Here is a 26060-nt window from a genome sequence, read left to right on the forward strand (position 1 = left end):
CTGCAGGCTTGATTGCCCCCAACTGTCCTCCTTTGTAGTCCTGGTCCCTCCCAACTGCCCTCTCCTGCTGGCCATCTTGTGGTAGCCATCTTGTGTCCACATGGGGGCAGGATCTTTGACCACATGGGAGCACCCATCTTGTGTGTTGGAGTGATGGTCAATCTACATATTACTCTTTTATTAGATAGGATAGAGGCCTGGTGCTTGGGTGAGGGCCAGCTAGTTTGCCCTGAAGGGTGTCCTGGATCAGGGTGGGGGTTCCCTTGGGGTGTGGGACAGACTGGGCTAGGGGCCTGCTTTGGTTTGCAGGCCAGCCATGACCCCTGGTGACCCAAGTGGAGGCCCTGGTATCTGTGATTTATTTATCTTCTACAATTGAAACTTTGTAGCCAGGAAGCAGAGCCCAGCCTTCTGCTCACTTTGTGGCCGCACCCATTTCTGTTTGGATTTATGTATCTTCTATAATTGAAACTTTATAGCCTAGAGTGGAGGCCAAGGCAGGCCAGGGCTTCAGAAGCTTGGCTTCCTCCATTTCCGGAAGCAACCCTAGCCTCCTGCTCTTTCCATCTCCATGGCTGCAGCCATTTCTGTTTGGATTTATGTATCTTCTATCATTGAAACTTGGTAGCCTTGAGTGGAGGCCTAACTGGCAAGGGCAGGTGGAAAGCTTGGCTTCCTCCATTGTTGGGGAAACCCAAGCCTCCCTCCTGCTCTCTGTGGCCATAGCCATCTTGGTTGGGTTTATTTTTATATTTGCTCCTGATTGCCTTGTGGGCATGGCTTGTGGGTATAGCAGAGTGATAGTTAATTTGCATATTACTCTTTTATTAGATAGGATCAGAAATCTGCCTGTTATGATAGAATACAGCATAGTTAAATTAAGAGTTACTTGAGACCTTTATTTCAACATAATTATTTGGCAAATAGATCTCTTCTTTGGATTCCTAGATAAATTGTCTGTAGTCTCTAGTTTCTATTTTAGTTCATTGAAGGCACTTATTATACAATCTATTAATAATAATCTATAATAATAAAAGTATAATATGCTAATTAGATCAGACATCATTCCAGACATCCTTCTGCACGAAGCTAGTGATGGAGGGATGCCCAGGTCCCAATGTCTGCTGGTGGCTGGAGCGAAGTCTAGGTCCAGGTGCCTGTTGGTGGCTGGAGTGAAGCAGGTCCTGGGTGCCAGAGGGAAGCTGGTGCTGGCACCTAAGGGAAGGAAGACCTACTTTTTCACAAATTGTGTGCATTGGGCCTCTAGTACTTGAATGAACAAACTACTTTTAGGTTCAAATTGTTTGTGTTATGAATCCCATTTAAAATCTGATTTTCTTTTGACAGGGAGACCCATGTTTTCAAATAGTATTTGTCTTGATGGATATTGAGGCCTACATTATTGGCTATGTTATCAACAAGTTCTTATTTCTTTGTGTTATTGTTACAATGATTGTGTCTTTATTTTTAAATTTATCTTTATTGTTGAAAGTATTACATATGTTCCTCTTTTCCCCCATTGACCTCTTCTAGCTTGCCCCTGCCCCATCCTGCCCTAGGCCTTCATCACACTATTGTCTTTATCCATGGGTTATGCCTATATGCATACTTATTTAAACAATGAGCTTTTCAACTAGAAATTTAAATTAAAGCAGCATAGTTCATAGTCTTCTCTTTTGCTTTATTTTACATATCTAGTCTTCATCTTAACAGTCGTAAAAGTTATGTCACTATCTAATTTTTCATTTATTAACAGTGTATAAATAAGGATCTTATTGAATTCATTTGATTTTGTGAATCAGAGTTGCAAAGATTCTATTTTTAAATATTAAGGAATTAAATTTTAGAAACCCATATGCAAATGACTTTCAGAAATTAAAATTTCCTGTTTTTTAGGAAGCGTGCTTAACAAATAGACATCTTACAGAATTGAAGTGGGGGTTGGGGAGGTAAATTCATGGGGCATGTCAAAATTAAAAAAGAAGTTGACTAGAATGTGGGTAATTCATTATTTTTCCCATCATATTTTCAGGTAAGATAAGGAACTATTCAGGGGTAGAAATGGGAATAATATATTCTATCATGATCCTAGGGATTTTTTTTTATCACCATAGCAACTACAGGGACTATGATTTTTAGAGGGTCAGAAACTGTAAAGATCACTTATTTCTAGACAAACTGAAATAGTAAAAAGCTATAAAAGAGCTCATCTATGACTTTAAACTATGAAAACTGCTGCAGAATTTTCTTTGGTGCATCTACCATATTTATGTGTACAATACCTCAGGGACAATAGTATGTATAGGCACTTATAAAAGAATTTTCTGGACTCCAGCCAATTTTGATAGCATTCTCTGAGAATGCACCAAGGAGCTATTATCTAGATATCTAGGGAGTATGATGACATCCCTGCCCCAGTTTTTGCTTTTTGCTTATCTCTTTTAAGAGAGAAAGTTTTCTTGCCTTTGCAACACACTGCCCAGCATTACTAAAACAGTTCATAACTCGATTCTGAGTAATTCTACCTCTTTCCAGAGAATTGAGAGCTCTGCAGAGATTCGAGTTAAAATCAGGAAGCTTTGCAAGCTCACATCATCAGAGAGAGAGAATATGTATTTGTGTATACGTGTATACACACACCACCAAAGCTGTAAATGGATAACTTTTATTCTGGTGAGGAAGACCCTCCTTTATGTCTTTTGAATTTTACCCCCATATAAAATGACAGGCATTCATTTTAAGTATTTGGACTCCCAAAATACAAATGTGGCTGGTTGCTTCAATATGAATGTAAGTAATGAGCATGTCAGTAAGCAGGCTGCTTGGTATCAAGTGGAAAACTTGTCTGAGTTCTGCATCTCTGCCCTTGGGCTGGCAACCACTCCATGATGGAGTCCATGTCTTACACCAGGAGTTGTGCCAATGCAAGTAGTGGTGAAATTATGCTGCCCAGGTGAGTGGAGATAATAGAAACATTGAGAAGAAGTCATGTTATCACATGCTTTTAGCACCTGAACTAACCAAACAAGTGGAATAGCCCTAAATATTTCACCCAAGCCTCCATGCTCAGAGCCATCAGAAGATCATTAAATTTTGCCAGTTTAATAAAAAAAAAGGAAATATAAGAAGTGTGCTTGACAGCAATGACTTTGACTTTTAGGACATTGCTAAGATATACCAGATCCTTTATATCTTTAATTATTTTTAGTTTTTTTTAAATTAATGTTTACATTCCATATTATTTTAGTTTCAGGTGTATAGCATAGTGGTTAGGCAATAATATACTTTACAAAGTGTTCTCCCAATATTTCCAGTATCCACCTGGCACTGTACATAGTTATAGCAATACTCGAGGCCTGATGCATGGAATTTGTGCATGGGGGAAGGGGGGTTCCTCAGCCCAGCCTGAGCCCTCTCACAATTTGGGACCCTCGCTCCTAACTGCTGGCCTGCTCACCCCTAACTGCCTAACTGCTCTTTCCTTACCACCCACCTGCTTGCTCTGAACTGCCCACCTGCTCACTCCTTACCACCCACCTGCTCACTCCTTACTGCATGGCTCACTGATCCTTTGCACTGTCTCAGGGGCAGGAGAAGCTCCCACCACCACTGCTACACTCACCAGCCATGAGCCCAGATTCTGGCTGAGTGGCACTCAGCACTGTGGGAGTGCACTGATTACTGGGGGAAGCTCCTGTGTTGAGCGTCTGCCCCCTGGTGGTCAGTGCGCATCATAGTGAACATTCTGGTTGTTTTGGTCATTCTGCCATACCGGTTATTGGGCTTTTATATACATAGATTACATATTAGTGTCCTGGTATATTGATTTGTGCACATTGAAATAAAATTTATTAGAAGAAATGTTGTTATATAACTATTTGCCCTTTCTCTATAATAGAAGTGCCAACCAAATTCATGATAAACTATGGCAGATTGAAACACACACCTATGATTGGAGCCAGTGAGATTTTTATATGCATCACACATATGTGAGTCAGCTTAGTCCATATATATATATATATATATATATATATATATATATATATACATATACACATTCCATATCTATAAACTTGCTTAATTAGACCAGTTTTCTGATGTAGCTAAACTTTTTCCATCCCAGTGAAGCACCCCAACTTCTCTTCCAGGTAATTGTCTGCAACACAGCAGTGAAAATCAATATGAAACATTATTATTGTATGTCATGCAGGGAGGACAAAGGGTAAAATATTTAACTGCAGCAGTGTTTGATTATATTCTGTGCAGGGAGAAAACCTGAAGTCATTTTCTATTAGGTCTATTAATACTTAATGTCGTTTTCTAATACTTTTTTAAATCAAATTTATTTAAACAATACAACAAAATTTAATCAACAATATAGTTGCCGTTGTTTTCTACTACTTGTGCCCAACGCTCAGGAAGCATTTTAATCCCTCTGTTGTAAAATTCTTGTGATTTTGATGCAAAAAATTCGGTCAATGCATTTTTGAGGCATTCTTCATTATTAATTTTTTTTCCAAGAAGAAAGTTTTGCAAAGAACGAAACAAATGGTAATCGGAAGGGGCAATATCAGGAGAATATGCAGGTTGAGGGAGAACTTCCCATTCCAACTGGCGCAGTTTTTCAGCAGTGATTCTTGCAGTAGGCGGTCGTACGTTATCGTGGTGAAGAATTACGCCCTTCCAATTAATCAGCGCGGGTTCTTTTTCTCTTAAAGCTTGGGCTAACCTTTCCAATTGGGCACTATACACTGCACTTGTAATGGTTTGGTTAGATGGTAAAAGTTCATAATGAAGAATTCCTTTAAAATTCCACCAAACACACAACATCACTTTTTTCGCATGCAAGTCAGGTTTTGGCGTGGGCTGCGGAGCCTCATTTTTGTCCAACCATTGAGGCCGCCTTTTCAAATTAACATACAGCACCCATTGTTCATCTCCGGTAACAATTTGCTCTAAAAACGGCAAACGGTTTTGACGAGAGAGGAGCGAACTGCAAATTGTGACTCTTTGATTACGGTTGTTGTCGGTCAACTCATGAGGAACCCATTTTCCAAACTTTTGGACTTTGCCAAGTGCACGCAATTGATTGGAAATTGTTTTTTGTGAACAATTTAAAGTTGTCGCAAGCTCTTGTTGGGTAATTTGAGGATTTTGCACCAAAAGAGCTTGAAGAGCTTCTTGATCAAAATTGGACACACGTCCTCGACCACTCTTGTCATCTAACGAAAAATTTCCCTCGCAAAATTTCTCAAACCAACGCTGGCATTTTCTGGCACTAACTGCATCTTGACCAAGAGCACTACAGATGTTTTTTGCAGCCTCACTTGCTTTTCTTCCTAATTGGAACTCGTAAAGCATGCAGTGCCGAATATGCTCTTCATCCGCCATCTTCTTAGCCCTAGTTTTGCAACAAAAACCAAACCAAACACAAACTTTTTCAAGCAAAACTTGTTAATTGCACTTCACACGTTCTGTAGATACCACGTGTTTGAAGGTTATGTCAATACAAGTCAATGCCAAGCAAGATTTTAAACGAATGTTTAAAAACAACATTAATTATTACTAGACCCGATAGGTTCACCATTTCTTATTTTTCAGTTGGGTCAAGTTTCTAAACTTTCTAAATCTCTGTTGTCTTCCTAATGTAAAGAAAATAAGATTCTACCAAGTTTCCTATCTACCTACTGTGAGGATCAAATGAGATGAGGCACAGGAAAATGGTTCACAAACATTTGGTTGAACTATCAAATATTTGCACCTGGCTATAAAGCAAGTCTTGTTCCTGGTCTGAAATTGTTTTTTGTGAACAATTTAAAGTTGTCGCAAGCTCTTGTTGGGTAATTTGAGGATTTTGCACCTGTCAGATAAATCCTCTTACTCTAGAGTTAAAACTGAGTTGCTTAACATAAAATAATGAAGTTGTCCAATTCCAAGGTGTACATAGACTTAAAGAGAACACCTTAGAATTTTATTTAACTCCAAGGAGTGCAGTCGATTGGGAGAGGAAGCTGGGTGTTGCTATGTGAAGTCATTACCCAGTGCCACAGCGACCATTTCCAGGCTGGGCTGTGCTGTGGGCTGCATTTTGCACCATGGGGTCTTGGCAACTTTGGTTGGGATTTTGTGGGGTGTCACTCCAGAGTGGTGGCTGGGCCTGTGTCACACTTGGGAGAAGCCAAGTGTCAGTTTCTTGGTGCCAGGTCTGTGGTACTGTTTATTTTTAAATGGCCAGTGCATGTCATGGCAGCTCTTGGTTTTAGCATCTGGCACTTGATGGTCAGTGGATGTCATAGCTACTGGTTTGACAGACACTTAGCCTTTTACATATATAGATATTCCCTAAGCTGTACTTTACATCCCACGGCTGTTCTGTAACTACCAATCTGTACTTCTCAATCCCTTCACTTTTTTCACCCAGTCCCCAAACTCTACTCTCCTCTGCAAACCATCAACTATTCTCTATATCAATGAGTCGGTTTATGCTTTGTTTGTTCCTTTATATTGTTTTTGACATTCCACAATTTATGTTTTTAAAAAGTTTCTGTTATATCATTTATGCTTTTATTAGTAAACCTTTCTTCAGTAAGGATGTGCCTTAAGTCAAATAAAGCACACCACAAGGTAGTACTACACTACTTTCAGTTTTGTAGTGAAGTAAGCTGACAGGGGAAGACAGTATGCTCTTGCCAGATTTATATTTTCACACTTTCCAAATGTTGAAATTGCTCTTGATAAGATCACCAAAGACCTAAATTGCGGACATTGACTTTTTCCTCCTGTTCCAGCTGTGTTTGACTTGTTGACAACTCCCTCCCTCATTCCTGTTCTTTTTCCCCTTGGTTTTGAATTACTTTCCTCTTCTGGTTCTCTTTCTTCATCTGATGAGAATTACTCCTTGGAAATATTTATTGATTTCCACTGACTCTGCTTTCCACAGGGGTTCATCCTTAGGCAACTTTTTTTTTCTCACTCTAAAAACCTTTTTTGAGTAATTTGACCAGCTCTTGTGCAATTAAACATCTATATTCCAATGACTCACAATTCTGTATGTAACACCAATAAAATACAGTTTTAACCTGCATTCCTCAAGGTTAGTACTCTCACAGGATATTTCTGTTTTGGCATGTCTCTGTTCTCTCCTATGGTAATATTGACCTGTCAGATAAATCCTCTTACTCTAGAGTTAAAACTGAGTTGCTTAACATAAAATAATGAAGTTGTCCAATTCCAAGGTGTACATAGACTTAAAGAGAACACCTTAGAATTTTATAAACAACACCTCTCTGTTTGAAATTAATTCACATCACCCATAACCATTGCATCTTATTCTTTTTCTAGCTAGCTTGCATTGACTCTTATTCCTTACAACTGGCATTATCTATATTCTCCCATGTTTCTACAGCTTAGTTCTCCCCCAAGATATGTCTTCATGCATCATAGTCAGAAGTCTTAAAATGAGGTAGGAAAACTCCGAAGATCTACTCATCACGTTTCTAGTGTTGCCAAATCTGATTTATGGAGTTTGCTTCAGATTCTTCTTTCTGGAAAATTGAAGGCTCCTATTTAGCTTTGTCTCCATCTCATACATATAGACAGTTTTGCCAAAAAATAGGCAAAATACTCATTTTATTGATATGTGTTCATGGGGATTATTTGTAATATTTTCCTGCATTTTATGTATTTGAAACGTTCTATAATTTTCATAAGTCATAGTTTTCTACTGGTTACTGTAGTACATTTAGAATTTTTAAAACCCATAATCAAACATCGCCAGCCTCTGTTTCTTGACCCATCTTTCCCTAATTCTCTAAATTTCTAAACAGCCAAATATGCCTGCTCATGTTCCTGGATTTTGTGTATATGTAATCTCCTAACTATAATGTTATACCCACTTCAACCAATGAACTATATCAACCCAAAATTGCCCTACCTTCATGAACTATTTCCTGATCTTGGGACCAAATATGATATATATTTATTCCTTCTCTGAACTTCCAGAAAGATTCAGTACCACTTAAACCACTTACATCATATTCTTTCTTATAATCTAGCTGGAGCTTCTACACTTTTATTTTTCTATCAGTTCTCTAAATCACACCTTCACTTAATAAAATTTAAGGGAAACAGCCGAAACCGGTTTGGCTCAGTGGATAGAGCATTGGCCTGCGGACTGAAAGGTCCCGGGTTCAATTCCGGTCAGGGGCATGTACCTTGGTTGTGGGCATATCCCCAGTCGGGGGTGTGCAAGAGGCTGCTGATTGATGACTCTCTCTGATCGATGTTTCTAACTCTCTATCTCTCTCCCTTCCTCTCTGTAAAAATTCAATAAAATATATTTTTAAAAAATTTTAAGGGAAACAGATGGTGACTTTCAAGAAGGTATGGAGGGAGAAAGGTGAGGGAGTGATAGAGTAGTGTGTGGAAATTGTGTGTGTGTGTGTGTGTGTGTGTGTGTGTGTGTGTGCGCGCGCGAGCTAGCCACAGTTAGATCCTGCAGGTCTTCCAATGGGCTGCTAAACTGGGCAGTCTTAGATGGCAAAACCCTGCTGCTCCTGCAGATACTCCAAGGGTGGCCAGCAAGGGCACAGAGACACGCCATCTTGATAAATAGAACTGCTTGAGACTAGGATCCTAACCTCACCACCACCCAATCTGGTCTCAGATACAAACTGGGACCCTACAGCCTCTAGGGACAAAGGCCTGTGACCGCAGCTGAAGACACCAAGAATTCAGACATCCATATATCCCAGCTGAAGCTATCTGTGAGTCACAGAGCCTATCTCCTCCCCCCACCCCCCACCCGCTGCAGGCTCGCTGCAGCACCATAGGAACTGCTAGACATACCCTGTGCAAGCAAGCCTCCTGCCCACACAGGGAGCTCTGCTACCTGGATTTGAGCCTGGGTGTTCAGACACTGGGAGGCTGTTTCCTGCAGTGTGCAATCATGCAATCAGACCACACACCCACACAGGGTAGCTGTGCTACCTGAATTTGAGCCTGGGCATGCAGACACTGGGAGGCTGTTTCCCACAATGTGAACTGTGACCAGACCCCATGCCTACACAGGGCAGTAGTGGCACCTGATTTTGATTCTGGAAAAACACACATGGAATTCTGTTTTCCACATTGCAGGAGAGTGTACTTCATGCCAACATAGGATGACTGTGCAACCTGGTCCTCCAAACAGTCCAGGGACTCTGATTCTTTGTACCATAGGCAGCACTGAGCACCAGTGACTGACAAAATCCAACACCCTTTCTTGATAAAAACTCTCAGCAAGGTGGGAATAGAAAGATCATAGCTCAACATAATAAAAGCCATATATGACAAACCTAGAGCCAATATTATACCCAATGGGCAAAAACTAAACAATGTCCCCAAAGAATGGGAACAAGACAAGGATGCCCAATCTCACAACTCCTGTTTGGCATGGTACTGGAAGTACTAGCTATTGCGATCAGACAAGAAGAAGAAATAAAAGGAATCTAAATTGGGGGAAAAAGAAGTAAAACTGTCCTTATTTACAGATGACATGATATTGTATATAGAAAATCTCAGATTCCATAAAAAAAACTACTAAATAAATGAATTTGGCAATATAGCAGGATACAAAATTAACACCCAGAAGTCTATGGCTTTTATATACACCAATAATGAACTCACAGAAAGAGAAATTTTAAAAATAATCCCACTTACTATTGTAACAAAAAAAGAAATTAAGATACCTAGGCATAAACTTACCTGAGTAGACAAAGGACCTGTACTCAGAAAATTTCTCGATACTAAAAAAAAGAGATAGAGAAAGACATGAACAATGGAAGAATATACTATGTTCATGGATTGGTAGAATTAACCTCATTAAAATGTCTGTACTACCCAATGCAATCTATAAATTCAATGCAATCCCATTAAAATACCAATAGCATACTTTAAAGACCTAGAAAAAAAGTCTCCAAAAGTCCATCTAGAATAAAAAAAAGACCCCAAATAGTTACAGCAATCTTGAGAAAAAAGAATAATGTTAGAGGTATCACAATACCAGATATCAAGCTATACTACAAAGCCACTGTTCTCAAAACTGCCTGGTACTGGCACAAGGAAAGACTTATAGACCAGTGAAACAGAACAGAGAACTCAGAAATCAACACAAGACATTATGCTCAATTGCTATTTGACAAAGGATACAACAGCATACAGTGGAGACAAGACAGTCTTTTTAATAAGAGCTTTTGGGAAATCTGGACAGATACTTGCAAAAAAAAAAAAAAAGGAAAATAAAAGAAAAGAAACTAGCCCACAAACTTACACCATTCACAAAAAGAAATTCAAAATGGATAAAGGACTTAAAAATGTAAGACGGGAAATCATAAAAATCCTAGAAGAAGCCATAGACAGCAAAATAGCAGACGTTTGTATAGCAATATCTTTACCGATAGAGCTCCTAGGGCAATGGAAACTAAAGAGAAAATAAACTAACTGGGATTGCATCAAAATAAAAAGCTTCTGCACAGCAAAAGAAACAATCAACAAAACAACAATAAAGCCCACTGCATGGGAGAACATATTTGTATGGGAGAACTTACTTGCCAATATTATCTCCAATAAGGGTTTAATTTCCAACATTTACCATGAACTCGTACAACTTAACAAAAGTAAGATAACCAATCCAATCAAATATTGGCCAAAGGACCTAAATAGACACTTTTTAAAAGAGGACATACAGTAGGCCAGGAGACATATGAAAACATGCTCAAAGTCACTAATCATCCTAGAGATACAAATTAAAACAACAATGAGTACCATCTCACACCTGTCAGAATGGCTATCATCAACAAATCAACAAAAGCCAAGTGCTGGAGAGGATTCAGAGAAAAAGGAACTATCTTTCACTGCTGGTGGGAATGCAGACTGGTGCAGGCACTGTGGAAAAACAGTATGATGTTTCCTTAAAAAACTAAAATGAAACTGCCATTTGACCCAGTAATACCACTTCTTGGAACATATCCCAAGAAAACAGAACCACCAATCATAAGAGATATATGCACTCCTATATTCATAGCACAATTTACAATAGCTAAGATATGGAAACTGCCTAATGCCTATCAGCAGATGAATGGATTAAAAAACTGGTACATCTACACAATGGAATACTATGCTTCTCTAAAAGAGAAGGAATGGTTACCATTTGCCACAGCATGATGGGACTGGAAAGCATTATGCTAAGCAAAATTAGCTGGTCAGTGAAAGATAAATACCACATGATCTTACTCATTTATGGATAATAAAGAACATTATCAACTGTTGAACAAAAATAGAGGCAAAGAAGCATTGAACATACTGTCAAACTATAGCGAGAAGGTAAGGGAGGTTTGGAGGGGGGTAAGAGATCAACCAAAGGACTTGTATGCATGCATATAAGCACAACCAGCAGACACAAGACACTGGGGAGGGGGGGAGGGCAAGTGCCAGGAGGGTAGGGGAGCTTGAGGGAGGTCAAAGGGAGGGGGAAGGAGACATTTGTACTACTATTTGTAATACCTTAAATAATAAAATAAACTTGCTGTAAACTATGATGTAGATTTTTTAATAAATAAAACAATTAAATACCTTCTAAAATTAAACTTTTATTTGCATAAAATATAAAATACAATTTAAAAAACAAATAAACCTTCTCAAAAACAAACATAAAACCGTGCTTCTCATACCTTTGCTTTATCTATATTGACTCTTACATGGAAGAATTCAATAAATATTTGTTCAGTTGACTTGTCTATAAAACTTCAGATGCAGAAAATAAATAAATTCATTCTAGCAACTGCAGCCAAATATATAACTTTTAGATTTTTTTGAAAAGCAATATTTAAAAAGTTTTGTTATATAATTAATTTTTGGCTTGTGATATTTCCCCTTAAATATAACCTATATAGAAATTATGCACTTAAATTATGGGTTATATTTGAGTTCCTTCAGTTATTGAACAAAAATGCATTGGTACCTAACATGTGCCAGACACATGTTTAAGCTCTGGAAACCCAATAGAAAGCAAGACAGATGGACTCAGGGTCTAGTCAAGTGATATAGAGAGACTAGTAGATGTACAATTTAATGTCAGTTATATATGCCATGAATAAAATTGAAGAATACAGGGAGTAAAGAGTAATTGGGGCTACTGTTTAGGATGGTAGATAAGGCTCTTTTGAGGTGAGAAGGAAGTGAGGTGAGACCAGTCATATAGATGTCTTGTAGAAAAGTATTTTTAGCAGAGGAAACAAGTGCTTTTCTTGAAGCAAGAGTATGCTTAGCATACTCCAGAAGTGTAAAGAGGCTAATGAGGCTGAAATATTATGAACTTAGAAAAGATGAAGAAGATATAAGATTAGAATTGTGGGAAGCTTACAGCTAAGTCATACAGAGTTGTGTGTGTGTTTTTTTGTGTGTGTTTTTTTTTTTTTGTTTTTTTTTGGTCATGGTAAAAATTATGGGTTTGATGAGGAGTCATTGGAGGGTTTTGAGTAGAGTAATATTATCTGATTTATGTTTTTTTTAAAAATCTCTTTGGTTATCATGTGGCGAATTAACTGGGAAATGGGCACAACTGGAAGCAGGAGGATCATTTAGATAGCTGTTGTAATAATCCAGGTGAGCTATAATGCTGGTTTATATCAGAGCTATAACAAGGATGTAACAAAAAGTATACCAGCCCTAGCCAATTTGGCTCAGTGGATAGAGCTTTGGCCTGCCAACTGAAGGGCCCTGGTTCAATTCCCAATTAGAGCACATGCCTGAGTTGCAGGCTTGATCCCCAGTGTGGGGTGTACAGGAGGCAACTGGTCAGTGATTTTCTCTCATTGATATTTCTTTTTTCAATATTAAAAAATATTTCCTCAAATATTTTTTAAATTAAACTCATTTAGAATGAGTTTAATTTTAAGGAGTAATCAATATTAATATTTTCTCTTTATTTTGTATTGTTTAAAGTATTACATATGTCTCCTTTTTCCCCTGATTGAATCCCTGTCAACCCTGCCCCCCAGAAAAAGCCCCCACTGACCCAGTGTCCGTGTCATCATTGATATTTCTATCTCTACCTCTCTGAAATCAATTAAATATATTTAAAAACAGAAGTGCACTAATTCTGGACATGTTCTGGAAGTAGAGGCAATAGGATTGTCCAACAATTTGAATACTAGAGCTTATAAAAGAAATCTCAAGGATGATTCCAAGGTTGTCAGCCTGAAAAACTATTAATATGTCATTTATGGAAATGAGACAAACCATGGGAAGCAAAGGTAACAGGATAGAGACAGAGTACAGAATTTAGTTAGGCCATGTTAAGTTTGAGATGCTCATACGACGTCCAAGTTGGATTTGTGAGTCTAGAGTTCATAGTTGAGAATGGCACTGGATATACAACATTGGGGGCCATTGTCATATCAAGGGTATTTACAGTCATAGGAACAAATAGAGGAGTCTGAATAGAGAAGGAAAGAAGTGTCAAACTTGGCTAGAGCACTCCAACATTAAGAGAATAATAGGAGGAAGATTCAGCAAAGGAGCTTGAGAGGCTATAGACAAGGGGGTGAAAGTAAAACCTAAATAGTGCAGTTTATAGAAGTCATATGAAGAGTTTTGAAATGGAAGGAGAGATCAGCTGTATCAATAGGACTATGCATTACCCACTGAATTTGGACATATTAAAAACCATTGGGCTTCAGGGCTGATGACTTTGAAAAGTCAATAATTAAGAATTGCAAGACCATTTTTTACTTCTGGACCTTTTGAGTTTTCCTTTTATCTTTCCCTAGATAGCCAATTCATCTCTAATTGCTTTTAAAATTTTCAATATTACAGAAAATAAAAGACAACTTGCAACAAATCTCAGGTCGGATTGACATCATTCACAATAAGAAGACAGGAGCATTGCAGAATGCTACACCTGCAGAAAGGGCAGAGATCCAGGAAGCTCTCTCATGGCTGGATTTCCAATGGGAAAGAATTAACAAAATGTACAAGGATCGCCAAGGGTAGGTGACACTTTTATTTTACTAAGTGATTATATCTGTTCTCAGGGAACTCTAAAATTCATTTCAATGCTCTCCATTGGTTAAAAAAAAAAAAAAGTAGGGAGGAAGAGAGAAGTATCACTATCACTAGAAAAATGTAAATGGAGTGAGAATGATGATTAGTTCATACTAATGTGTTGAATTCCAGAAATTGTTCTATACTGAAGTTAGCATTATTTTGGAGCACTGTATTATCTGCTAAAATCCTGGTAGTGTCAAAACAAGTTTGGTAATTTAATTGAGTTGGTGTAAACAACTGTATAATATAAAGTATATATCTTTCGTCAAATTTTTATCCTATATATTAATGTATTTTATACTTAGATTAATATGTTTGAAATGTAAGCTATCAACAAAAAGTTGATTTTCATTTATTGTTTTTGTTTTGAAGGCATTATTTTATGTTTTGAAGCCCCCCCACACACACACACTTATTTTTTTGCTGCCAGGAATTTGTGAGGTAGATTTAAAATAACTTCTTAGTGCTTACCTTAATCAAAATACCTAGCTTTTGACAAATAATTTCAAATTCATAAGTATTCTTTAGCCTCATGTAACAAGAAGTTAAGAGTGTTGTTTTTCCCTTTCAGTTTTAAGTTAAAAATAATAAAGTTCTAATGACTTAAATCGTTTGCTTGAAATTTGTAGTTTCAAGACAGTCTTCCTTACTATTCTACGATGAAATAAAATAATTTTCTAAAGTTATAGGGTACCTCCTCAATATTTCACATCTACCAGCTTTTAACCACTCATACTTATATTTTATTTATTTATTTGTTTGGTAATTTATTTATCCATCCCCCATACTTCTTTTATTTATTTATTTTATTTTATTTTTTAATGTAGATAGTCTTTTTTTTTTAAATATATTTTATTGATTTTTACAGAGAGGAAGGGAGAGGGATAGAAAGTTAGAAACATCGATGAGAGAGGAACATCAATCAGATGCCTCCTGCACACCCCCCACTGGGGATGTGCCCGCAACCAAGGTACATGCCCTTGACCGGAATTGAACCCGGGACCCTTGAGTCCGCAGGCCGATGCTCTATTGATTGAGACAAACCGGTTTCGGCCCATACTTCTATTTTAGTTCTTCATGTACTACATTAAGTTCCTAAACTGATATTACTAGTAGAAATCTTGGTTATCTCCAATGAACATCCCTACTTTGTTTCCAATTATCTTTCATTTAGAGTTGTTTTCTTAAGTGTAAGAACTTCAGTTTATAATTTCACTAGAGGACCGGTGCATAAAATTCATGCATTTTGGGGGTGGGGGTGTCCCTCAGCCTGGCCTGCACCCTCTCCAATCTGGGACCCCTTGAGGGATGTCCAACTGCTGGTTTAGGACATTCCTCGCACAATCTGGGACTGCTGGCTCCTAACCGCTCGCCTGCCTGCCTGCCTGATTGCCCCTAACCACTCCCTGTCAGCCTTATTGACACCTAACTGCTCCCCTGCTGGCCAACTTGCCCCCACCTACCCTCCCCTGCCAGCCATCTTGTGGTGGCCATCGTGTTGTGGCCATCTTGTGACGATGTGGGGTGGGCCATCCTGTGATAATGTGAGGGCGTCACATGAGGGTATAAGGGCCACCTAGGCTTTTATTAGTATAGATTTCCCTCAGAATAAGTCCAGACTCATTAATTTGGTATATGAGCCCTTACATGACTGCTGCTCATCTGGTCAGCTTCACTTTTTATTAGTTCCTGGATACATTGCAACCTCTCCAAGTTCTGCCCTAGCAAAATTAACTTGATTTGAAGGTTTCAAATGTTTTGTGTCCCTATGTCTTTTTTGTTCTTCAGGTCTCAGTGATATATTATTTCCTTCTTAAGATCCTAAAACTATTAGTTGATTATAAAGTCTAGAGAAATATATTGTTTAAACATTTAATGTAATATACTATCAATATATCATTTGTGTATTTGAAAACATCACCAGACTAACTAGCTCTAAAATCACCTACTTCTAGAAGTTACCACATAGTAATCAGGTAGTGGTTGTTATTTTTTACTCCTCTGCCTTGTGTACAAGCTCCTTAAAGACAAGAACTATGTTTTATTTTGTGTGATCAGCTTAATACTACAGAGTACAAAGTGGATGTTCAGTATGGATGTTCAAGCCTCCCAGAAACATAAGAATGTGTCTCTGTGGATGGTCTAATAGTTTTATTTCAACTTGATGGAAAACAGCTAATTCCAATCAGTCATAATAAAATGAAAGAAACTCAGCAACCCTGTATATATATTGCCAAAGGAAGACGTATATGCCACCATGGTATACTTTCTCTCAATATCTCACACTGAGTCATTATGAACTCACTACTCCAGTGAGTTTCATCATCCTCTTTTTGGTTGCTCATTCCACCGTTAGGAAGTTCTTGTCTCTGTTGTCTTCTCTCAGATGGAGTTTCCTCTCAGCCACCCAGGCAACCGATATCATCTCCTAAGAACCTTGGCGGAGTGGGGGTGGGGGTGGGGACTTCTTGGAACGCCATTGTTTTCTGTGCTTCTATAAGCACCTACCACTTTGTGCTAAAGTGATGAAACATTTTGCAGCTTCTCCCTTATTTTATTTATGTACTCTTTAGCCAATAAACTAGGCATTCCCTTTTCACAGGGCCATGTGGATGTCTCCTTTTAGTTCACCTTCAACCATAGACTTTAAAAGATGGAGAAGTATTATTCCATTCCATAGAGAGGATAAACTGAAATCTCACCCTAAATAGGGTGCTTTTCATATGTCTAGCAAATAATAGAATGTTTCTATCTCCTTGGACTCATTTTTTTCATATCCAAAGACTAGAAGAGTATCTTATGTTTACTCTAATTGGCCTTCTCTAGGAATTGGTCAGAAACCTTTAAAGTTCTTATGCTTTTTGGCCTATTCTCAGGTAAATTGGTTGAAGTTATTGCTTGTAAGCACAGGCTGTAGAATCCAAATTGTTTTTGGAATCCTGGCTTTCTGCTGAATATCTATGTGCCCTACAATAAGTTCCTTGACTTTTATGCTTCACAATTTCCTTATTTATAAAAAGAGAAAAACCATGTTTTCTAAACCATGTTTTTTTATAAGGACTAAATGACACAATGTATATAGAGTGCTTGGCAGATTGCTTATACATGATAATTCCTCAATTATGCTTGGCAAGTTTGATTATGAAAATGATGGTCCTATGGCTCTGATTATCTTCATATACTTTCATTTATTCTGATATTCTTTCACATTTTCATGAAAACCACAGAAAGATTAATTAAATTCAGTCCGTGCTTTGAAGAACCTCCAGTTCTGGAGAGAAAATGAAGTCAGTAAAATACAGGTTGATAGATTCCAGCTATGTTAGATGGTGCGAAAAATATTCCTGAGGAGTGGAATAGGAACATCTGATTCAGAGTCAGGAATAAAGCAATGTCTATGAAACACTCAAGGTTCTGATTTACAACTAATAGGACGTGACTATGGTTAACTTAGGTAGATTTATATAACATATTAGAGGGATATCAGGTAGCTCATGGAATCAGTTGAAAGGCCTGAAAGTCAGGTTAAAAATGAGTAGAAACTATCAAGGAAGACTAAGCTAGGCATTCAGAAACATAAGCCACCAAATGAATCTTAATTGTGAACTGCTGCCATGGCCATGATACCCTGGTGCACTCAGAAGTATCATTGCCCCTGAATATTGTTTGCTACTATCACTGCAAAAATAAAAGTATTTAAATTATTATTTCTTTTTGTGTAACCAACTTGAGAATTAAGGTTTCTGAAAAAATCATTAATAAGGCAAAGAATGGATTTAAATTTTTTTTAATGTTGACATAATTGCAGGTGTCCCATTTTCCCCGCCCTTTGCCCACTTGCACCAAACCCTGCCTCCTCCTCCCTTGGCCTTCACCAAATTATTGTTTGTGTCCATGGGGTATGCATATATGTTCCTTATCTAATCCCTTTGCTTTCTTTATCTAGTCACCCCCACCAGTCTTTGTAGGCTATGTATTCTTTGTTACAACTACTCAATCTACTGTTGTAGGGTGAAAGAAACCTTAGAAAATATATAGTGAATAGCCATGGTTTATTCTAATCAAACTGTATTTACAAAGACAGGTAGTGAGCCAGATTTTACTGTGGGACATAAGTTACAGACTCCTTTTATCAGGCAAGTGTATGTCACATAACTTTAGCTTCTGTCAGGGATCAGGGAAAATAAATAGCTGGAATTTGGGCTCCATTGTCATGGTAGTCAGGGACTTGTTTCCAACCAAGTCCCATAGAACGGTAGATTATTGAATCCTAAGAAAGATTAGAAATTAGACATTCATATATAGACAAATGTTTCCTATAGCTTTATGTTGGGCTCTCAACAAAAATACACTGATATATTTATTTTTATATTTTTATCATTGAGAATATTATAAATGCTGCTCCTTATTTTTCCTCATTGTCCCCCTCCACCCAGCTTCCACACCAGCCCAGGCCTTCACTACATTATTGTCTGTGTCCATGGGCAATGCATATTATGCATATACATTCTTTGGTTAATCTCTGCCCCCCCCCCCCCAATCTCCTTTCCCTCTGAGATTCATCATTGTGTTCCATGCTTTCATGCCGCTAGGTCTATTTTGTTTGTCAGTTTATTTTGTTCATTAGATTCAATTTATAAGTGAGATAATGTGATACTTGTTTTTCTCTGTCTTGCTTACTTTGCTTAGCATAATAATCTCCAGGTCACTCATGCTATCTTTTTTAACAGATGTATAGTATTCCATTATGTATGGTGTAAGGAGGTGATCTAGTTTCATTTTTTGTATGTATTTGTCCAGTTTTCATTTATTGAGAAACTGTATTGACTCCATTGTATGTTCTTTCTTCCTTTGTCAAATATTAATGGACCATAAAGATGTGGGTTGATTTCTGGGGTCTCTGTTCTGCTCCATTTATCTATATACCTGTTCTTATGCCAGTACCAAGCTGTTTTGATTACAATGGCTTTGCAGTATAGTTTGATATCTGGTATTGTGATTCCTCTAACTTTGTTCTTCCTTCTCAAGATTTCTGTGGCTATTCAGGGTCTTCTTTGGTTCCATAAACATTTTTGGAATATTTGTTTTAGATCTGTGAAATATGTTATTGGTACTTTAATAGGAATTGCGTTGAAACTATAGATTGCTTTAGGTACTATGGGCATTTTAAAGATGTTAATTCTTTCCAATCCATAAACATGGCATATGCTTCCACTTATTTGTATCTTCCTCTATTTCTTTTTCAATGTCCTATAGTTTTCCCAGTACAGGTCTTTTACTGCATTGGTTAAGTTTATTCCAAGATATTTTTGTTCTTGTTGTTGCAATGGTAAACGGGATTGTAGTTATTTTTTTGTTTTGTTTTTGTGTTGTTGTTGTTTTTGTTTTTTTGGGGTTTTTTTTTTTAGTTTCTTTTTCTTGTAGTTCTTTATTGGTGTATAAAAATGCCATCAATTTATATATGTTGATTCTGTATTCTATTACATTGCCAAATTCATTTATTAAATCTAGATGATTTTTGGTTGAGTCTTTAGTTTTTTTATGTACAATAGCATGTCATCTGCAAATGATGTCTATTATTCCTTTCCAATTTGGATAACCATTCAATAAAACCTTGAGACAGATGTGTCATTCTGTTCTGCCAGTGGTTCTCAGGGAAATTTACATGACTAATATTGCTTAGGGCCCAACACAAGCCATTCTTATTTTTTTTTTAGTCTGAGAGTGGCAGTGGTTTCTAATCATTGGGGATGTTTGAGAACCACTAGATAATGTGATACAGTATTAAAAGGTCTGCATGTAGTTCAGCCAACCATGCCCTATATTTTTTTAACGCAATCACCTTTAACAGTCTGAAGAAATCTGGCTTCTGGTCCTAGATTATTTGAACAATTGCTACAATTCATCACTCCTCTCAGCTAGAATAGAATGGTAACTATTACTTATATCTAAAGACTGTTATGCTATCATTTACATGAAAAAGTACTGTGCAGCTTTATTATTATTATTATTATTATTATTATTATTAGTAGTAGTAGTAGTAGTAGTAATAGTAGTAGTAGTAGTAGTAGTAGTAGTAGTATTTTATTTTTTGGCTAGGGCCTCTGGCCATTAATTGGGGAAGGGATAGGGAGAGGGACAATGGGAATAAGGAATAGCAGAGGCCTGAGACTAGTATCATGCCCTACCTTCCACAATGGTCATAGTTATTGAAGCAGCAGCAGCACACGCAGCACACGCAGCACCTGGCCTCTGGTGGCATCCATCTTCAGGTTGCCTGCACAGGTGAGGGCCCTGTTACACTGTTCACCATAGCAGCAGGTGGAGATGAGCTGGTCAGTTACAAACTCTTCAGGGAAGCCATACAGAGTTGATAGCATGCATCCTTTGTTCATGAGCAGGGCAAGTGCAGGGATCATTCCTTGCCCCTTGAAATACTCCTCATCATTGCCACAGGTCATGGGGATGACAGTGCAGTCTGATGAGTCAGTTATATCATAAAAAATAGAGTCCTGATGCCTGTCATGACCAAGCACAGAGCCATCACCAGGAGCAGTAACCAGTTGAAGACCATGGTGTCCTGGCAGTGAGCCTCTCAGAACTGCTGAATGACACTCCGCATGCCCACAAGACTGTTGTCCCTGGTTCTGCCCTTTCAGAGTCAACACTTAGAATGTCCTTGGTTTACAAAGTCCTGTTTCCCTATCAGGAACTTCTTTGTGACCAAGGATGTCAAGTTCCAGGGTCTCAGCAGCTTCCTTGAGACAGAGACAAGCCAGTAGTTGCTGCTCAACAAGTATCTTTGTGGAGCAGAATGGGGTGACATCACAGTCCCTTCAGGGTTCCACTGTCCACTCTAGGGGTGAGGTCATTGATGGGAGAGGGGTGTCACAATCTACATGGCACATTGGCCTGATGAACTGCCAGAGAGTGAGGCCATTGCCACCCCATGTAGGTAAGAACACTGAGCCATCCTGTCCACTCTGTCATAGGCTCTGCTGGGTGCTGCTTCTGCCCAGTGCCAATGGTGAGCCCATTTCTCAGATGGGAAAACCAAGGCTCAGGAGGAAAAAGTGAGGTGTCCAAAGCCTTAGAGCAGTCTGAATTCCCACCTGCAGTGAATTTTTTAATAAGCCAATTTAAGGTTAAGCCAAATACTTTTAGCAAGTAATAAGGTATTGCAATTTCTTCATATATAATACATGTATGATAGTATGTTAGTCAACTATCACCATAATATCACCAAAAACTCAAATTTATTCTCATGCTCATGTACCTTTAAGTTGCCTATAGTTTAGCTGACATATGCTAAGTTTGACTGGGCAGCTGCTTTAATCTGTGGGTTAGCTGAGCTAGGCTCCAGGATGAGTGTTAAGGTCTGCTACATGTATCTTTATTCTGGGCCTAAGATGAAGGGTTAGCGGCATGCTCTTCTCATGATTGGTCACCAGGGTATGAACCAAGCCTAACCTTCCAAGAGCACTCACAGCTCATGTTCATGTCAAGTCCATTCACAGAATATTGGCCAAATCAAGTCTGACATTCATAGAATGGAGAACTAGTCCCTTTCTATAGTAGAAGGGGAAGAGGAATCTGCATTTGCTGAAAAATAATCCCAACTATTATAGACAGTTAATAATTTACTATTAAAGGATTTTTATAGCTGGAAAATACCTTAGTGATTTTGTCCTGTTTCATTATTTTACAGGATAGACTAAGTCATAAAGATGTTAAGTGACTTACCCAAGCACACACTGCATGTCATATTTCTGTTTTACCAAAGTATTGAGTTCAAATAAGTTTGCATAATTTGCTCACAATAAGTTAAAAATATGAGAAAATGCATTGGACTCTTGACATTCATAAGGCATAGGTTCTGAGACCATCATTAATCTACAAATTAATGAATGCCATAATAGCAAAACCCATCTGTATTAATTTCATAATGTAAAACAGACATTATTCTTTAGGAGAAAGCAAGAAAGAGAATGAAAAGCTAGATTGATTTGTGATTACTCACTATCTAAGGACATGCTTCCATGCATTGTCTTTTAGCATATAGCATTTCAACATGTGTCTCAGTAAAATTACAAATTATCAAAATAAAAGTGGTTCATTTCCATGGAAACACAGATACTGAACACAATAAACATTAAATACATGAATTCCCATGTATATGGTAGATATACATATATGAAAGATAAATATTTAACTATATGGGACATTAATTTTGTTGCTAATTTCTTTTTTTCATTTATTTCTTGGTGAGTTACTCATTTTAAATAGAAGATACCTACAGGAAACATCAAAATGAAGAGAAAATTAACACAAGATAGCCTAAGTATTAGAAATATGAAGTCTTTCCATCTTTCAACAAATACCTGAGGACCTACCAAGTGTCAAATACTCTATTGTCTTTATTTCTGAGACCATCTTTATCCCTCAAACTATTAATAAATTTGCCCCTGTTCAGGGACATTTTTTCGGAGTCTAGGGGGATAGCCCTGTTCCAATGAGATAATAAAAGTGAAAGAAGTTTCTAGATGACAAATTCCTGTATAGCCATAAGATGGCATTATTGTGTAACAACAAGGTTGTGGTCTGACATCAAACAAGTGATTTAAAAAATTATACCCCTCCTTCAAATTGCATTAAGTCATATTTTTGGATGGGTCATAAGTGGTTAAATTCAAGGTGATTCTGAGCTTCCAATCTGATGTAAAGGGAACATGAAACCAAAAGGAGTTATTTCTATATTATTGAATTTCTAGAGAAAAATATTTTAAAATGTGGGGAAAGCAGTGTGAGGGAAAATTGTATTACCAATGATATTTCATAGAATGAGAAATAGGAAAACAGTATTGCATAAAATAAGCCAGACACAAAATTATACATATGATAAGAATTCATTTATAAAACTCAGAAATAAGCATATTTTGGTTTAAAACTCATCTTTGTAGGGAGTAGTAATTACCAAGGGCAGGAACAGTTTTGGGGGTTCTGAGGAATGTTTTATATCTTGATCTGAATACAGGTTGCATTGATAAGTTTCCTTAAGAAAGTTTATGGAACTATACATGTGTGATATATACACTTTTCTGTGTGTATGCTATACTTGAGTGAACTTTACAGTGAAATTAAAAATAATAATAATAATAAATAAAAACAAATAACAAGTACATACTTTCCTAAGGACAGGAAGGATCTAACTCAGAATAAAAAAGATGTAACTTTAAAAATATGATATTACATTCTTCTCTTTGGGTCATTTCACCATGGAGCACAGAATACTTTATAATTAACCAATACAGACCCTAAGATAAGTATGCTCGAAAGATTTTCTGAATTTACCTCCCTGGTGATAAGACCAAAGTGCCATATGTCAACAGGTTGCTGCTAATGGGAGACCTGGAGGCTGTTTTCCTAGGGATTTTTTCTTTGTTTGGTTCCTTTAGTGCCAAGCCTCAGTGTTCAGATTCTTGCTGCCATTTATACTGCATGAAGGAAAATGAGACAATTGAAGAAATGAAAGGAGTAAAAACAGGAAGAGAAACTAAATAAATCTGATTTGAAGAGAAAGCTCCTTAATCATCTCTGTATTCAGACTCTAGAGATCAAGCATGTAATTCTGCAAGTTCAATCTTTATGCAACTTTCTCCTCTGCGTTTGCAATCTCACTTGTACTTTTCTATGAAGATAGTCAATAAATGTTGTTGTTTTTTATTTCATGTTAAGGTGAGGGAAATAACTCTACACTACTCACAGTGGAAAAGAATAATACACTAATCCTCATCTCATTACCATACAATTTTATCCTCTGAAGTGGAAGTTAGAGGGACAGATGCATAATCAGGGAACTTTTCCAGAATGATTTGTTCCCAAATGAGACATTTAGCTATAGCAGCATTATCAGCCTTTTCTATTTGTCACAATGCCATATGTAGTTGGGAAGATACAGTATAATCATACACAGGATCCTGACAATTTAGGAAAGATAGACATTAAGGTCTTAGAATTAGTCTGTACTCTATGTAAAGATTTTCATGCAAGATTGGATTTTCAAATTTTTTCCTCGTGTGTGTGTGTGTGTGTGTGTGTTTGCCAATATAGCCAATATACACTGAGCGGCCAGATTATGATGACCACCTGACATTTGTAGGCAAATTAGCTGTACACTGTATCATATGGTATATGGAAGCCGAAGGCCTGTTCGAACACCTTTGCTGTCTGCAGTTACCAAGATAAAAGTCTCCAATTCGCACATGAACACAAGGATTGGACAGTTGAGCATTGGAAAAAAAGTCATGTGGTCCAATGAATCATGTTTCCAGTTACATCATGCAGGTGGCAGAGTGAGAATTTCACGGAAACAGCATGAAACCATGCACCCCACATGCATGAGTACAACCTTTCAAGCTGGTGGGGGCAGTGGTATGTTTTGGGGCATGCTTTCCTGGCATGATTTTGACCCTTAAATTCGTGTGGAACAACATTTGTATAAAACAACATAGCTAAGTATTCTTGCTGATCAAGTTCATCCTATCATTTTGATGACGGATCCCAATAGAGATGGCTTCTTCCAACAAGACAATGGGCCATGCCACAGTGCTCATAATGTGCAGGAGTGGTTTCAAGAACATGAGGGAGACTTTGCCTTGTTTAGGTTGCCCCACAATCACCCAATCTCAATCCAATTGAGCATTTGTGGAACAAAGTTAAAAGAGCCATCAGGCAGCTGGTTGCACAACCATCAAATCTCACAGACCTGGACAGTGCTATTCATCAGGCATGGTGTCAGATTCCGCATCACCTTTCAACATCTCATGGAGTCAATGCCAAAAAGAATCGCTGCAATATTGAAGGCAAAAGGTTTCCTAATGAAATATTGATGGGGTGGTCATAATAATCTGGCCACTCAGTGTATAATTTAACTGTTCACTTTTGAACTCCATAGAATGAAGAAGAGGTATGAAAAAAATCTCCTGAACATGGTAAAGTTTTTTACATCTAATTTTAGAATGATTGTACTGACCAGGGGGGAAAATCCTCATGAATTTATTCATAGGGACAAAGTAGAGAAAAATGTGTTAAATTGAGAAAGAAGTGAAAATTTCTATTTGTGTTCCACTTTATTGCACTATTGAGACCATATGGGGAAAACTTCTATTTTGGTTGTCGATTGTGTTGTATTTTTTTTTAATTCATTATATACTAAGTTATTGATTTCATAGAATTCACTTTTAAAACTTAGTTATCTATGTAAATAATATAATTCATCATTTATCTCCATAGATGTACCAGAAGACATTCTTATACATAGATACACTCATTGATTAACCTAAATACTGAAAACATTTAAAAGTTTATTGTTAACCTTAAAGTTTTCCCCAGTTAAATATCTTGTTCATTATCTGTTCTTGTACCTTCATCTATATCAATTGATCTTACTTATTTTATTGACTTCTGGATATCAGAAACCAGGTCAACTTTACTTGTTTGCACAATGCTTAGTACAGCTCACATGGTTAATAAATACTATTTGTTGATTATGGCAATGATGAAAACTATAACTTCACAGCATTGTTATGTCATGTATACCAGAAATAAATAATCAACACGTTAAGAAGGGCAAATCCAGTACTAACATGTCATTTTCTCTCATCTCCCTTCACCAAGCTTAACCTCTACAGTGTAGAGTCTATGCCATCATTTCTGTCATATGTGCTTCCTCTTGTGTATTTCACTGTAGGGCTTACCCTTCTAAACACTACCTTCTCTTGCATGCTACTCTGTTCAAGTCTTTATATTCTGCCCGAGGTCTGTATAATCTAAACCAATTCCTACCTATTGTGAATATCTTTGAATGACTAGTTGTACTTTGCAAACCACTAAGAGAGTAATTGTGAGTCAAAAAAATGGGTCATTATTTCTACCAAGTAGCCCAAAATAAAGTGTATTATTTGACTGCTGAGGAC

The 26060-nt window shown here is 37.5% G+C and overlaps 1 protein-coding gene across 3 annotated transcripts in view; it reads left to right on the top strand.

The window, feature by feature from the left end:
• The window catches only part of DMD (dystrophin), a 2141216-nt gene that overhangs the window by 917815 nt on the left and 1197341 nt on the right, over positions 1-26060 (top strand). For all 3 annotated transcript variants that reach the window (XM_084869361.1, XM_084869360.1, XM_084869362.1), the window contains one exon: positions 13855-14027. In XM_084869361.1, the coding sequence (XP_084725487.1) occupies positions 13855-14027 (173 nt within the window). The remainder of the gene's footprint in view (positions 1-13854; positions 14028-26060) is intronic.

This window comes from Pipistrellus hanaki (genome assembly GCF_964339955.1).
Source record: "Pipistrellus hanaki genome assembly, chromosome: X".
Lineage (NCBI taxonomy): Eukaryota > Metazoa > Chordata > Mammalia > Chiroptera > Vespertilionidae > Pipistrellus > Pipistrellus hanaki.